General features: G+C 37.0%; 1 protein-coding gene across 1 annotated transcript in view; it reads left to right on the forward strand.

The window, feature by feature from the left end:
• NEGR1 (neuronal growth regulator 1) overlaps nt 1–17,038 on the forward strand; it is a 1,040,237-nt gene that overhangs the window by 670,213 nt on the left and 352,986 nt on the right. The window contains exon 4 of the mRNA XM_061411594.1: nt 14,188–14,319. Within this exon, the coding sequence (XP_061267578.1) occupies nt 14,188–14,319 (132 nt within the window). The remainder of the gene's footprint in view (nt 1–14,187; nt 14,320–17,038) is intronic.

Here is a 17,038-nt window from a genome sequence, read left to right on the forward strand (position 1 = left end):
TTCCTCTGCATTTTCTAAATCCAGCTTGAACATCTGGAAGTTCACGATTCACATACTGTTGAAGCCTGGCTTGGAGAATTTTGAGCATTACTTTACTAGCATGTGAGATGAGTGCAATTGTGTGGTAGTTTGAGCCTTCTTTGGCATTGCCTTTCTTTCAGATTGAAATAAACACTGACCTTTTCCAGTTCTGTGGCCACGTCTGAGTTTTCCAAATTTGCTGGCATATTGAGTGCAGCATTTCACAGCATCATCTTTTAGGATTTGAAATAGTTCAACTGGATTCCATCATCTCCGCTAGCTTTGTTCATAGTGATGCTTCCTAAGGCCCACTTGACTTTGCATTCCAGGATGTCTGTCTCTAGATGAGTGATCATACCATCATGATTACCTGTGTTGTAAAGATCTTTTTTGTATAGTTCTTCTGTGTATTCTTGCCACCTCTTCTTATTGCAACAATTTCATGTTGCAGCCATGAAATTAAAAGACACTCCTTGGAAGGAAAGTTATGTCCAACCTAGACAGGATATTGAAAAGCAGAGACATTACTTTGTAAATAAAGGTCTGTCTAGTCAAGGCTATTGTTTTGCCAGTGGTCATGTATGGATGTGAGAGTTGGACTATAAAGAAAGCTGAGCGCTGGAGGATTGATGCTTTTGAACTGTGGTGTTGGAGAAGACTCTTGAGAGTCCCTTGTACTGCAAGGAGATCCAACCAGTCCTTCCTAAAGGAGATCAGTCCTGGGTGTTCATTGGAAGGACTAGCGTTGAAGCTGAAACTCCAATACTTTGGTCACCTGATGTGAAGAGCTGATTCATTTGAAAAGACCCTGATTCTGGGAAAGATTGAGGGCAGGAGGAGAAGGGGATGACAGAGGATAATATGGTTGGATGGCATTGCTGACTCAATGGACATGGGTTTGGATGGACTCCAGGAGTTGGTGATGGACAGGGAGGCCTGGCATGCTATGGTTCATGGGGTCACAAAGAGTTGGACACAACTGAGCGACTGAACTGAACTGAACTTCTCAGTATCTTCTGCTTCTGTTAAGTCCATACCATTTCTGTTCTTTATTGTACCCATCATTGCATGAAATATTCCCTTGGTATCTCTAATTTTCTTGAAGAGATCTCTAGTCTTTCCCATTCTATTGTTTTCCTCCATTTCTTTGCACTGATCACTGAGGAAGGCTTTGTTATCTCTCTTTGCTATTCTTTGGAAATCTGCATTCAAATGGGTTAATCTTTCCTTTTCTCCTTTGCTTTTCTCTTCTCTTCTTTTCACAACTATTTGTAAGGCCTCCTCAGACAGCCATTTTGCTTTTTTACATTTCTTTCTTGAGGATGTTCTTGATCCCTGCCTCCTGTACAGTGTCATGAACCTCTCTCTGTAGTTCTTCAGGTGCTGTGTCTATCAGTTCTAATCCCGAAACTATTTGTCAATTCCACTATATAATCATAAGGAATTTGATTTAGGTCATACCTGAATGGTCCCTACTTTCTTTAATTTATGTGTGAATTTGGCAATAAGGAGTTCATGATCTGAGCCACAGTCAGCCCCCGGTTTTGTTTTTGCTGACTATATACAGCTTTTCCATCTTTGGCTGCAAAGAATATAATTAATCTGATTTCTGTATTGACCATCTGGTGATGTCCATGTGTAGAGTTTTATCTTTTGATTAGCATTTCTCTAATATTTGGCAATGTTGAGCATCTTTCATGTGCCTATTGGTCATTAGTGTTTCCTCTGGAAACGTCTGTTTAAGTCTTCTGTCCATGGTTCAACTGAGTTGTTTGTTTTCTGTTGTTGAATTGTATGAGCTCTTTGTAGATTTTGGAAATTAAGCCCTTCTTGGTCGCTTCATTTGCAAATATTTTCTCACATTTTGTAAGCTGTCTTTTCATTTGGTTTATGATTCCCTTTGCTGTACAATGGAGAAGGCAATGGCATCCCACTCCAGTACTCTTGCCTGGAAACTCCCATGGATGGAAGAGCCTGGTAGGCTGCAGTCCATGGGGTCGCTAAGAGTCAGACACGACTGAGTGACTTCACTTTCCCTTTTCACTTTCATGCATTGGAGAAGCAAATGGCAACCCACTCCAGTGTTCTTGCCTGGAGAATCCCAGGGACGACGGAACCTGGTGGGCTGCCGTCTATGGGGTCGCACAGAGTTGGACACGACTGACGCGACTTAGCATAGCATTGCTGTACAAAAGCTTATAATTCTGATTTAGGCCCTTTTCTTTATTTTTGCTTTAATTTCTATTGCCTTGAAAGACTGACCTAAGAAAACCTTGGTGCAATTTATTTCAGAGAATGTTTGCCTATGTTCTCTTCTAGGAATTCTTTGGTGTCATGTCTTATATTTAATCTTTAAGCCATTTGGAGTTAGTTTATTTTTGTGTGTGCCATGAGGGTGTGTTCTAGCTTGACTGATGTACATGTAGATGTACAGCTTCCCCAAAACCACTTACTGAAGAGAATGTCTTTTCTCTATTGTTATGTTCTTGTGTCCTTTGTCAAGATTAATTGACTGTAGGTGTGTGAGTTTATTTTTGGGGTCTCTATTCTGTTTCATTGATCCATATGTCTTTTTATACTAGTACCATGCAGTTTTGATTACTGCAGGTTTGTAGTATTGTACAAACAATACTACAATAGTAATGCAGTATTGATACAAACACATTTAGAATTAACTATTGTCATATGTCTATTTCCTCAAGATGCTAAATGACTTTTAGATGCCTCAACAAGATTAATTATTTGAAAGTTATGAACTCAAGATGGTGTCATAATTATTGCAACATTCCTGTTAGGCACCATGCTGCTTTTTTTTCTGTCTGCTCAGCAAATATTTTTGCTTGTAGCAAAGTAATATCCAAAGGATCTATTATAATATCCAATAGAAAACCATCTAATTTATTTATTTTAATACAAGTCTGCTTATTATATGTAATATAGCTTTTTTCAAATATTTTCACCTTTATATTCTTATTTATGATGTTCACATATTATTACTTAATGATCCTCAAAACATGCTAGGTATAGAGAAATCAAAAATATAATTTCCTTTATTTTGGTTTTAAATTATCTAGTGGCCTAGAAAAAAGAAGGAAGAGGGGAACAAACAATGTATACAGTCATGTATTATAATATCAAAGCAAATTAGAATGTCAAAAGTAAGAGCTTTTCCTAGTACTAAGATACACAGTGAATTTTTCCCACGGGTCTTCAGTAAGTGGACACATCAATTACAGCAGTAGGACCTCAGTAACTTTTCTGATAATACTATAATGGAAAATTTCATATGGGCATTCTTATAATGGCTCTCAAAGACTGGTATGATAACACTAAAGCAAAGTTTGGTAAAGGAAATTTTAATAGGAACTATAATAAAATAATGAAAGGGACAGTCTAATATGCTGGCTTATTCTGAAAAGAAAAAATTAAACAGCCGAAGAAATGAATGAATTTCCTTCAAGTAATCCCTTATGAATGCTATTCCTCTATGTGAACTTGTGATAATAGAAATCAAACTTCCATTCTCTAGCCAGACCCTGGAGTACAGAGTGTATTATTCACAGAGGGCCTTGGGTCACAAAGCTAATGTAATAGGATGCTAAAAGGAACCTTCAGCTCAAATCCTAAGGCAACAGATAGCAGAGTGAGTTGTAATTCACATCACTGCTGCAGAACTTCTAAAATATGTTCACCATGAACTGACGGATACTCCTAAAACTCCCCTTCCCTCTAGGACTGAAAGGATTGGAAAATAATTTTTCATGTGTTTTCCTTAGGACAGAGCTGTGTTATAGGCCCCATTTCATCACCAACATTTGGCATTGTCTTTTTTATTTGGGTCATTTTATTGAGTATGTAACTGTATGTTACATATCAATATTCTTTGTCTATTAATTTACACAAAGTAAATAACCATGTTATGTTATGTTAAGTCGCTTCAGTCGTGTCCGACTCTGTGTGACCCCATAGATGGCAGCCCACGAGGCTCCAACGTCCCTGGGATTCTCCAGGCAAGAATACTGGAGTGGGTTGCCATTTCCTTCTCCACTGCATGAAAGAGAAAAGTGAAAGTGAAGTCGCTCAGTCCTGTCCGACTCTTAGCGACTCCATGGACTGCAGCCCACCAGGCTCCTCTGTCCATGGATTTTCCAGGCAAGAGTACTGGAGTGGGGTGCCATTGCCTTCTCCAAAATAACCGTGCTTAGGTATCATAAAATTCTATGGGTTTTAACAAATACATCTGCATGTGTTCACCACCACAATCAAGATACAAAACAGTTAAAGGACTCTAAGAAATTCCTGCATGATGCTCTTCTATAGTCAACCAGCTTTTCCATCTCCAACTCCTGTCAAAAACTGATCTATTCTTTACATCTATAGTAACATGGAATGTTATACAAATGAACTCATACATGTAGCCTTTTGGGTCTATTTTCTTCCACTTAGTAAAATGTATTTGAGATTAATCCATGTTGTGTATATATATATATATATATATATATATATATATATGTAAAAACATCTCTCATTTTATAACTTTATTGACAGATGTTATTGCATTATAGGGATGTACCACAATTTGTTTCTTCATTCACTACTTAAAGGACCATTGGGTCGATTCATTTTTAGTAATTGCCAATGAAGTCAACATAAACATTGTATACAGGTTTCTGTGTAAATGTACATTTCTCTAGGAGTAAAATTGTTAGGTAACATGGTAAATGCATACTTAATTTTATAAGAACTGACAAACTTTTTCAAAGGACAGTGCCATTTCACATTCTACCAGTAATATAGATGAGCTCCCAGTACTCTGCTTCTACCAGCACTAATTAGTGTTGTTTTGCATGTGTTTGTGTGTGTGTGTGTTTCCCATTTTAATACATATACAATGAAATCTCATTTTGGTTTTGATTTTCCTAACTTTAATAATGACTAATGATGTTTATTGGAACTTCCTTGGTGGTTCAGTGGTAAAGAATCTGCCTGCAATAGAGGAAAAGTAGGTGATGTGGGTTCAATCTCTGAGTCAGGAATATCCCCTGGAAGAGGGCATGGCAACCCACTCTAGTATTCTTGCTAGGAAAGTCCCATGGACATAAGAGCCTGGTGGACTACAGTCAACGGGTCAAAAAGTGTTGGACATGACTGAAGCGACTGAGCACTGATGTTTATCACCTTTTGACATATCTATTTAATAATTGATTTTCTTTAAAAAAAAAAGGCATCTATTTAATCTTTTGTTCATTTCTTTATTAAGTTGTATATGTTTATTGAGCTTTGAGAATTCCTTATGTATGCTTAAGTCCTTTGTCCAATATGATTTAGAAAGTTTTATCCTGTTATATGGCTTGACTTCCTATTTAATTAATGGTGTGTTTTATAAAGCAAAGTTTTGTTTAATTTTGATGAAATCCAATTGTATCCATAAATTCTTATATGTCTTGTGCTTTAGGTGTCATATCTAAGAACCTTCAGCCCAAAACAAATTTTTTCCCCTTGTTTTCTCCTAGAATATTTATAGCTTTATGATTCACATTAAAGTCAATGATGATTGTTGAGTTAATTTATATATAAGATGTGAGCTTTGGGTCAGAGTGGACAACCTTGCCTTGATGCTCATCTTAGGGGGAAAGCATTAACATTTACATCATTAAGTATGAGGTTAGATGTAAGGTTCTCACAGAAGTTTTGTCACGTTGAGAAGTTTCCTTCAATTCTGTTTTCTGAAACATTATCTTGAATGAGTGTTGAATGCTTTCAATGATTTACCTGCATTTAGAGATAATGTAGATTGTTGTTGTTCTTGATAAAGCAAATTAGATTGTTTGATATTTCAGTTGTACCACCAGCCTTTCAATTCTGGGATAAAGCATACTTGATAATGGTATATTATCATTTTTATATGTCACTGGGTTTGTTTACTAAGATTTTTTTAAAAGACTTTTGTGCTTACGTTTATTTTTTTTCTCTTTTGTTGTCATTAGTTTTGATGCTGAAGTAATGTAAGTCTTACAAAATGATCTGGGGAATTCTCTTTCTCCTCCATTTTCAGAAAGACTTTGTATAAATTGGCAATATTTCTTTTTTAAAATTGTACTAAACATGATTCTGGAGTTTTCCACGTGGGAAATTTTAAGTTATAAATTGAACTTCTTAGGGCTTCCCTAGTGGCTTAGCTGGTAAAAAATCTGCCTGTGATGCGGGAGACCTGGGTTCGATCCCTAGGTTGGGAAGATCCCCTGGAGAAGGGAATGGCCACCCACTCCAAATCCTGGCCTGAAGAATTGCATGGACTGTATAGCCCATGGGGTCACAAAGAGTCAGACATGACTGAGTGACTTTCACTTTTAATTTATTATAATTGAATATGTATTGAATATTCAGATTTTCTGTTTCTTCTAAGTCAGTTTTGAGATTTGTGTCTTTCCAGCAATTTGTCCATGTAATCTAAATTCTTGAGTTAAATGTTAGGGAGTTTTTCTTCATATTTGCTTAGTAGCTATTCAATTTTTCTTATGACTATAGCAATATCCTCTCTTTCACCTCTGATATCGATAATTTGTGTTATCTTCCTATTTGTTATCAGCCTGGCCAAGCTTTTCCCACTTCAGTGATCTTTTAAAAGACTAATTTTGGTTTCATTAATTTTCTCTATTGACTGTTTTTAATTTTACTGATTTCTGATTTTTATTATTTCCACAAGTCTATTTAATTTAGGTTTCATTTGTTCTTCTTCTAGCTTCTTAAGACTGAAGCTTACAGGACTGATACTAGAATTTTATTCATTTTTGTGGTGTTCCATTGTCTTTTGGCTTATGTACTTCAGACAAGTGCAGCAAATATTTATTTCTCTTTCTTGACATGTAATGTTTATTTTGTCTCTGGATGCTTTTTAAATTTTCTCTTTCTCTTTGGTTTTTAGCAAGTTGATTATATTGTGCTTTTGAGTGATTTTTATTTGTGTTTATCCTGATTGGAGATTATTAACTTCATTTATCTGAAGTTTTATTGTATGTGTCAAATTTGGAAAAAAAATACCTCCTTTATTTCTCCAAATATTTTTTCTATCCCCTTTAGGGGACTCAGTTATCCATATAAGAGAAATTTATATTTTCCATATATCACTGAGGCTCTGTTGGTTTAAAGATTTGTTTGGTTATTTGTACTCTTTTCTCCATCTGCTTCAGTTTAGATAAATACCTCAAAATGCTTGGATAAATACTTTAAAGTTTAATAAAGTTTTTTCTCGGTATCTAGACTTCCAATTAATTTAAATCAATATTTCATTTGAGATATTTTATATTCCTATGTTAATAACTTTGAATTTTTAATATTTTTCATTCCTTTTTTCATTATACTTCTGCAGAGTGCTAATATGTATATATATTATACTATTACATATTAGTAGTTTGTGCATATATATTTATGTGTATATATATATATATGTATTTCCTATGATGTATCAGTGTTCTAAACACTTTACTTGCATTAACCCTCTTAATCCAACCATACATAGGAGGCAGTTTCTGTTACTCTCCTCACACATCATATTTGAGTAAACTATTGGTCAAATACCTTGTATCAGGTCACAGAGCTTTTAAATGACAGAGCTGACATTTGAAGCCTAGACTAGTTCTAGAACCCTCATCCCTAGCCACTCAATATGGTAAAATGCATAGAGGAGATACTTACATAAATATGCTGGTAGACAACAAGATGACAGAAAATGATTACAATCATAAATGTAAGTGAAGCATTCAAAGAGTGTTTTAAAATTCAGTTGCAGAGTACTATGTAGTAATAAATGGCTATGAGACCCTAAAAAATAATATTCCTGCAGGGCAGCCTTGAAAAATGGGTTGACTGTTTCTGAGCAAGGGTTTTGGGAAATGACTGAAATGACTGCAAAGTAGTATGCAGTCATTGGCACATCTGAGTATATGCATTCAGAGATAAGTAACTGAGACAGAGGGGCTCCTAGGAGAGGTTTGAGAATTTATTTAGGAGGTAAAATTGACAGGACACGGTGACTGATGGTTTATGAACTAAGACAAAAGGTGCTGTCAAAGTTAATACTAAGATTTGTGGCTTGAGCAACTGGATGATAATCAGATCACTCATTGAGACTTGAAACTCAGGGGGTGTTTCAAGTATGGCAGGAAAGGTAAGTTTAGTTTTTGTGATTTGATTTTGAGATGCCTGTGAGACATCCAAAGGGAGATGTCCAGCTGAATAACTGTGCCCAAGATTCAGGATACAGATATAAGTTAAACAGATCAATAAGATACTAATCAGCATGTAGATAATAATGAAATGAAAATGAGTGAACAAGACCCCTTGAATTTTGGAAAATGTGCTGAATGAGGAAAAAAGATCATAGGGCAGAAGCAATATTTGGGAGACGTGAAGGATTTTGAAAAAGTGAAAAAGTTAGAGAGATGAGAGGAAAATTAGTGAAGGATAATGTGCTAGAAGGGCTTCCCAGGTGGCCTGAGTGGTAAAGAACCTACCTGCCAATGCAGCAGACATAAGAGACAGGGTTTTGATCCCTGGGTCCAGAAGATCCCCTGGAGAAGGGCATGGGAACCAACTCCAGTATTCTTCTCTGGAGAATCCCATGGACAGAGAAGCCTGGAAGGATACAGCACATAGGGTTGCAAAGAATTGGATACCACTAAGAATCAAAAAGAGTTCCAGAAAAACATCTATTTCTGCTTTATTGACTATGCCAAAGCCTTTGACTGTGTGGATCACAATAAACTGGAAAATTCTGAAAGAGATGGGAATCCCAACCACCTGACCTGCCTCTTGAGAAATCTGTATGCAGGTCAGGAAGCAACAGTTAGAACTGGACATGGAACAACAGACTGGTTCCAAATAGGAAAAGGAGTACGTCAAGGCTGTATATTGTCACCCTGCTTATTTAACTTATACGTAGAGTTCATCATGAGAAATGCTGGGCTGGAAGAAGCACAAGCTGGAATCAAGATTACTGGGAGAAATATCAATAACCTCAGATATGCAGATGACACCACCCTTTTGGCAGAAAGTAAAGAGAAACTAAAAAGCCTCTTGATGAAAGTGAAAGTGGAGAGTGATAAAGCTGGCTTAAAACTCAACATTCAGAAAACGAAGATCATGGCATCTGGTCCCATCACTTCATGGGAAATAGATGGGGAAACAGTGGAAACAGTGTATGTCAGACTTTATTTTTTGGGGCTCCAAAATCAGTGCAGATGGTGACTGCAGCCATGAAATTAAAAGATGCTTACTCCTTGGAAGGAAAGTTATGACCAAGCTAGATTGCATATTGAAAAGCAGAGACATTACTTTGCTAACAAAGGTCCATCTAGTCAAGGCTATGGTTTTTCCTGTGGTCACGTATGGATGTGAGAGTTAGACTGTGAAGAAGGCTGAGCCCCGAAGAATTGATGCTTTTGAACTGTGTTGTTGGAGAAGACTCTTGAGAGTCCCTTGGACCGCAAGGAGATCCAACCAGTCCATTCTAAAGGAGATCAGCCCCGGCATTTCTTTGGAAGGACTGATGCTAAAGCTGAAACTCCAATACTTTGGCCACCTCATGCGAAGAGTTGACTCATTGGAAAAGACTCTGATGCTGGGAGGGATTGGGGGCAGGAAGAGAAGGGGACGACAGAGGATGAGATGGCTGGATGGCATCACCAACTCGATGGACATGAGTTTGGGTGAACTCCGGGTTTGGTGATGGACAGGGAGGCCTGGCGTGCTGTAATTCATGGGGTCACAAAGAGTCGGACACGACTGAGCGACTGAACTGAACTGAATTGATAGAACTCTTTCTACTGCTGCTGCTGCTAGGTCGCTTCAGTCGTGTTCAACTCTGTGCAACCCCAGAGACGGCAGCCCACCAGGCTCCCCCATCCCTGGAATTCTCCAGGCAAGAACACTGGAGTGGGTTGCCATTTCCTTCTCCAATGCATGAAAGTGAAAATTGAAAGTGAAATCACTCAGTCACGTCCAACTCTCAGCGACCCCATGGACTGCCTAGCCAGATTCTTATCAGAGATCAGTATGAGAGTGATGTTATAAAGCATAGCTGCAGCCTATTTCTCAGCTTTCCCTTTTAAGAGGGTAATAATAGTGGCATGACTGAAAGTGTGGAATTTCTTCAGTTCTCTATTTTCTGGAGAAGCATCTACACATGTCTGCTGCTGCTGCTGCTAAGTCGCTTCAGTGGTGTTCAACTCTGTGCAACCCCAGAGATGGCAGCCCACCAGGCTCCCCCATCCCTGGAATTCTCCAGGCAAGAACACTGGAGTGGGTTGCCATTTCCTCCTCCAGTGCATGAAAGTGAAAAGTGAAAGTGAAGTCACTCAGTCGTGTCCAACTCTTAGCGACCCCATGGACTGCAGCCTACCAGGCTCCTCCATCCATGGGATTTTCCAGGCAAGAGTACTGGGGTGGGTTGCCATTGCCTTCTCCCTACACATGTCTAGACATTAAACACAAAAACATTAAACACAAGACATTAAACACAAAAGAAAACTATTGTTTAGATTACAGGCAATATCTATCTTTTTTCTTCAATATTATATTTAAAGTTTTTGTTAGTCTTTATAATCTTAAAATAGGATCTATGACAGCTACACAGAAAGTCTGTTCTCACCACTGCCATCACTGTCCTGTCAAGAAGTTAGTAAGGATGATAACTCTTTAAAGTTCTTTCCCTTCCTCTCGGCTGAAAGAAAACTGACAACTTCTTTGCATATGGGCATTTACTTTAGATTCTTTGTACACTACCTTTATAGGACTTTATTAATTCTTTAATCAATATATGCATTTACCTATTCAATAAATATTTACCAAGTGTATACTGTTTCAAGTACTATGCTAGAGCTAGAAACACAGAGACAACAAAACAGGAATTATTGTTTGTACTCATGATGAATGGTAAAACCCATACACAGAAGAAGTCAAAATAGTTTATGTCTCACTAATATTTATAATTGGTATCCTAAGAAATAAAAACACTCCATAATTTTTAATACATCTTCAGATTTATAAGGAGTACCCTGGGATAGTACATCAACATCATAAACATTGTGAAGTTATGGCAGTGGTAAGGATTCCAAGTCAATATATCCCTTCAGCCTTGGTCTTTCCCCTCCATTTGTGGGAAAAATTGAGTTAGACTGCGTGAACTGAAATGTTAATCTTTGCATTTCAGTGTACTATGCCAAATTTTCTCACCTTGCTAGGAGAGAGATGGAAATAGAGGGAGACCCTGACGAGTATCTAAGGACAAGTTTGGTTTCCTTGAGTCTAAAACTAAGGTAAAGAATTATGGCAGGAAAGCTGAGGATAACAAAAGCCAGAGAAACAACCAAGAAAATTATTGACAACCAGTATACTCCAGGGTATAAATTCTAGGCAAAACAACTCCAAGTTTCAAATTTGGAATTCAAGCATGGCTAGATTAGACTGAGAAAAGAGCAAGATGAGTTCAGGATGGAAACAGAACTGTATTTGTGTAAAAACAAGAGAATACTTCGAGCACACCTTTGGGAAGAGCTGATGCATAGTAAATGGAATTAAGGGAGTAGATTAAAGTCTCAGGAATCTAGTGAGGAAAATGAAGGTGTTGGCCATACATTTATGCTTCTTTTTATTAGTGTCATCTTATCGATAGCTAGTATTGGCAGTATCGCCCATTCACTGGCTCTATAGGTACTGCTCTCATGCATAAATCTGGTAGTTGTAAATACATTGTTCCCTGATGAGGCTGGAGAAGGATCTTTGAATCTAGGTGCATAGATTGTACAGTGAACTCTATGAACAAACATTCAATAGATTTTAAAAGGTGTTCTCTAGAGTTGAATGAAATTTTATCACATGACTTCTTTAGTTGCTGTCAATCTTTCAAAATATGTCATTTAACCATTTAGGAGAGGAAAAAAATGCTTTTTTTTATATTTCAGAAACCTATTTTTCCCTTTTTTATTATACTTTTTATTTCCCATAGACATACAAATCTAATGTATTTCTTTAAACAATAGCATACACTAATATACATCATATTTTATGATTTATTTATCAAAAACATGCATTTTAGGGGGTAACACTTCTTAAAATTATATCAGTACACAAAAATGGGAATATGCATGTAAAATTTTCAGATACGCATTTCTTGTTTTTTTTGGCCACACTAGGCAGCTAGTGGGATCTTATTTCCCCAACCAGGGATGGGATATATGCCCCTATAGTGGAAAGGTGGAGTTGGAGTCCTAACCACTGGGCCACCAGGGAATTCCCATGTAAAATTTTTTTGAACAATAATTATTATTAAAAAGCTATATCATTATTATGATATATATGTATCTATGTATATAATATATGTTATATACTCTATAATATACTATAAAATCACATTATAACACAAATTTACTAATTTTATGCTGTTCTAAACAATTATAGTTTGTGATCATTTATGTGCATCTTTCTATTTCTTTGGTCCTATGACGTTTTTCTTCTCATTCCCAGTCATTTAAAAAAATTAAATATATTTATTATTTGATTGAAGGATGATTGCTTTACAGAACTGTGCTGGTTTCTGTCAAACCTTAACATGAATCAGCCATAGGTATACATATGTCCCCTCCCTCTTGAACCACCCTCTCATCTCCCTTCCCATCCCACTTCTATTGAAAATAGGTTTAACCCTTATAAAATATGCTTTTTTACAAGTTTTCACAACATTTTACCTTTTCATTTGTGATTGGCTTCATTTTATACTGCCCAATGAGATTATTTAATTCTGATATAGGATATCAATTTTCCCCATACTTGAATTTCTGTTTAATACCCCCCTTTATAATCCATTATATTTTAAAATTCTTAGATGTGAATAAGGATTTTGTCCTCCCTATATTTCAATAGTTTTTACAGACACATTTAAGCCTAGATTATCTTCATTGTATAGGTGAAAAATAAGAGAAACAGGAAGAAACAATAGAAAATCAATATTACTTTAGTGAATTGGAGTCAGATAAAGGAACTAGGTTAAGCAAAGAAATGATTATAAAATCAGATTTTAAGCATATGAATTTGAAGACAATTGCTTCTTTTATAAGCTCACCTCTGTATACCTGCAATAGCTTATCAACTGATTATCATCTCAGAAGAATAACTCTCTACCTACAAGCTGTGATTGGCCAGATAAATGGAGAAATGACTTAATCATATGTATTCTAAACATGGCAGATTATAGGGCTTCCCAGATGCTGCTGGTGGTAAAGAACCCACCAGCCAATCCAGGAGACGTGAGGGTTCAGTCCCTGAGTTGGGGAGATCCCCTGGAGGACGGCATGGCAACCCACTCCAGTATTCTTGCCTGGAGAATCCCATGGACAGAGGAGGCTGGTAGGCTCCAGTCCATAGGGTCACAAAGAGTCAGAGTTGAAAACAACTGAAGCAACTTAGCATGCATGCACTGCTGCTGCTAAGTTGCTTCAGACGTGTCCGACTCTGTGTGACCCCATAGACGGCAGCCCACCAGGCTCCCCCATCCCTGGGATTCTCCAGGCAAGAACACTGGAATGGGTTGCCATTTCCTTCTCTGTGTGTTATATATAGTGTACCTTCCTTTGAAACCTTAATAAGTATGAACACTGAAATATGGTAATGTTTTAGTATATCTCCATACTTTATTAAGCCATCTAGCTAGAAACCTTGTGAATGAGTGTGAGATTTCCCCAAAAGAAAAGTAACATTTAGTTAGGTTAGATGTCAAGTTGCTAGCTTACACTATATAAAAGTCAATATGTACCAAGTCATATTACTGAATTTGCTCTACACTGCTAGGAGGTTGTTGAACTCAATTACAGAAATGTGCAGAGCTTGATTTGATGTGTGAGGAGGTTAGGAGACCACAATCAATTAAAAAGAACACATGTATATCCTGTTCTGGGGAAACAGTTGTTTTAGTATCCCTTGTTCAGTTTCTGCTTTTTTCTCTGATTTTTCTGAACATAAGAGAACAAAAGGTTTAATAATTCCCCAGTTTCATTTGGAATTATTTTGTCAGCAATATCTAATAGGAAGACATGTGATTGTTGTTTTACTTGAATGAAGCCTCAGGCAGATACAGTTAAACACACTGTACTTTTTAAAATTTTTCTCATGTAGCAAAACCATTTGAAAACGGACAATATTTGGACATCTATGGAATTACAAGGGACCAGGCTGGAGAATATGAATGCAGTGCAGAAAATGATGTGTCATTCCCAGATGTGAAAAAAGTGAAAATTGTCGTAAACTGTAAGTCCCATCACCTTTTATTAAAAAATTTCAAAGGGAAGATTAAACACCTGGAAAATACTGTCTGAAGCTTATGTTGCTATTTTTAAAGAGGAAGTCTATTGATAAACAGTACTTTTTGGCAGTGCAAATGTTCGCCTGTTAGAATATTGATTGAATTGTTTTAGTAACATCAATTGCCCCAAGTAATCCTACAATAATTCAGTTTAATGTGTAGATGGCAATGTTTTCAATATCATCCCAATCCTAAACTGTGGTGTCCTTATTTCTGAAGCATCCTGGACTCATGGGGTTGTCTCAATTCTCATGGGTTTCACTTGAAGTGTATTCTGATTAAATTTAAGTGTGGAATTCCAGAAGCATGTTGTTTTGTACTTAAAGAGAAAAACTGTTACTATGATATTCCTATCATTTGAGTATTTAATTCTGTTTGGCTTGGACAATATTGAGAAAATGAATTTTTTTCATGAACCTCATTATTAGGAAGTTAGATTATTAAGTGATACTTGCAGAACAATCAATGTCATTATGTTACACCCTTCTTCTAAATGCATTTCAAAACACTGATGACAGACATTTTTTCATTAATAGCTTATTTCATGTATTATGATCTCAACAGTAATGACTGAAATAGTTTTTACTTTTCAAAGATACTCCCTTAGTCTTTCTCTCAAAATTGTTCACATTGTTTGACTTATTCTAATTGAATATTTGGGAGACAATAGTTTTTTACTAGAAGTGTTTTCAAGCTACAACTTTCAATTTTTTTTTCCTCACATTTATAAATCTTTCTCTATGCAGCCAATGTTAATAATGAATACATAGAATTCAGATTATATGAATGAATTATATATATGAATTACATATGAATTCCATAGATCAGAAGAAAATTTTCCAAATAGATCCCCAGATGCTAACACTAAGCATTTTTCATATATTTAATCTCAATTGTATGGGTCAAAAAGTATCTATCAAAACACACTCAGTAGTTGACTATTGCCAGGGCAAATTTTTGCCACCAACTAACATTTGTCAGTAGCTGAGCTATACATTTGGTGTTGACTCGTTGAAAAAGACCCTGATGCTGGGAAAGATTGAACGCAGGAGGAGAAGGGGATGACAGAGGATGAGATGGTTGGATAGCATCACCTACTCAATGGACATGAATTTGAGCAAACTCTAGGAGATGGTAGGAACAGAGAAGCCTGGCATGGGGTGGCAAACAGTTGGACATGACTGAGTGACTGAACAACAACTGAGCAAATGTGCATAATGCCAGAATGAGGCAGTTTCTAGAGCAGAGTTTCTTATATAATACTCTGAGACAAACTTCAGGAGAGTCACCCAAAAGGTTACTAGAAATGGAAAATCTGTGTCCCACCAGGCCTACTGAATAAAAATCTTTAGGGTATATGGCCTGGAAATATGCATTTATGATAAGTTTCCATTGAATCTTAGGACTCTTGTTGCAGTGAGTTACTGCTCACCATTCTGGAACTCTCTAAAATAAGAGTTAATAAATACTATTCACTCAAATAAAAATTTCTGATTATTTTATCACTAGCCATGCTTATCTGAACATGGGTCTATAGATTCTATTGTTGGGGGGATTGAGAGAAGAGGTGAGAAATAGGACTGAAAGGAAGTAATACTTTTAGCAATGAGCCCTAAGAAAAGAGAAAGCAGAGTCAATCTGTCAAAGAAGCAAGACACCCAGCCTGACAATGCCGCCTACTCTCAACTGTTAAAATTAGTGTATCTCTACAGTGATGTCTCCCATGGGGATACAGTTGAAAACAAGCTGCCATATGGATTTACATGGGTCTGTACTCCATGTCGGAGAAGGCAATGGCACCCCACTCCAGTACTTTTGCCTGGAGAATCCTGTGGACCGAGGAGCCTGGTGGGCTGCAGTCCATGGGGTTGCTAGAGTCGGACACGACTGAGCAACTTCACTTTCACTTTTCACTTTCATGCATTGGAAGGAAATGGCAACCCACTCCAGTGTTCTTGCCTGGAGAATGCCAGGGACGGGGAAGCCTGGTGGGCTGCCGTCTCTGGGGTCGCACAGAGTCGGACACGACTGAAGCGACTTAGCAGCAGCAGCAGCAGTACTCCATGTATAACTCACTTGTGTGTGTGTTCACACTTTCGTTTCTATCCTTTTTACCTCTCTGACTTTAGTTCATTGTCACTTATTTAACTTGATTTTTGTTTTGTTTTTTATTCCAGACAAGTTGGTACTTTAGACTGATACAGTTCAAGTAAGGATGCAGAAATATGGACAGAAATTGAATTGAGAGAAAGACTGACCAATGAGTTATCATCTGAAGGATTTGTGTAGAGAAAAGCATCCTTATATAAACCCAAAGGACAGAAATTAGGGAGACAGATGTCAAGAACTGTGAGGGATCTGCCACAATTTCACAAATGCTGACAGAAGACAGAGACAAAGGGCAATTTATTACTCATAGAAATAGCAATAGCCAGAGTATTGTCATTTTCTTATGTCAGTTCCCCAAGTCCCAATTACGATATGATGAGGGTTAAGAGAAATCTATACACACAGTAGGTTTATGTCATAGCTGAGGTTCCTTTAGCTTAGAAACTCAATTTTTTTCATATATAATGGCAGCAAGCAAACCAGCCTTTTGCCACAGAGAGAGAAATTATCTTTATGATACTGGACCATAAACAAACCTGCCCTTTGCTCCATGGA

Source organism: Bos javanicus, chromosome 3 (genome assembly GCF_032452875.1).
Source record: "Bos javanicus breed banteng chromosome 3, ARS-OSU_banteng_1.0, whole genome shotgun sequence".
In the NCBI taxonomy this organism is placed as follows: Eukaryota; Metazoa; Chordata; class Mammalia; order Artiodactyla; family Bovidae; genus Bos; species Bos javanicus.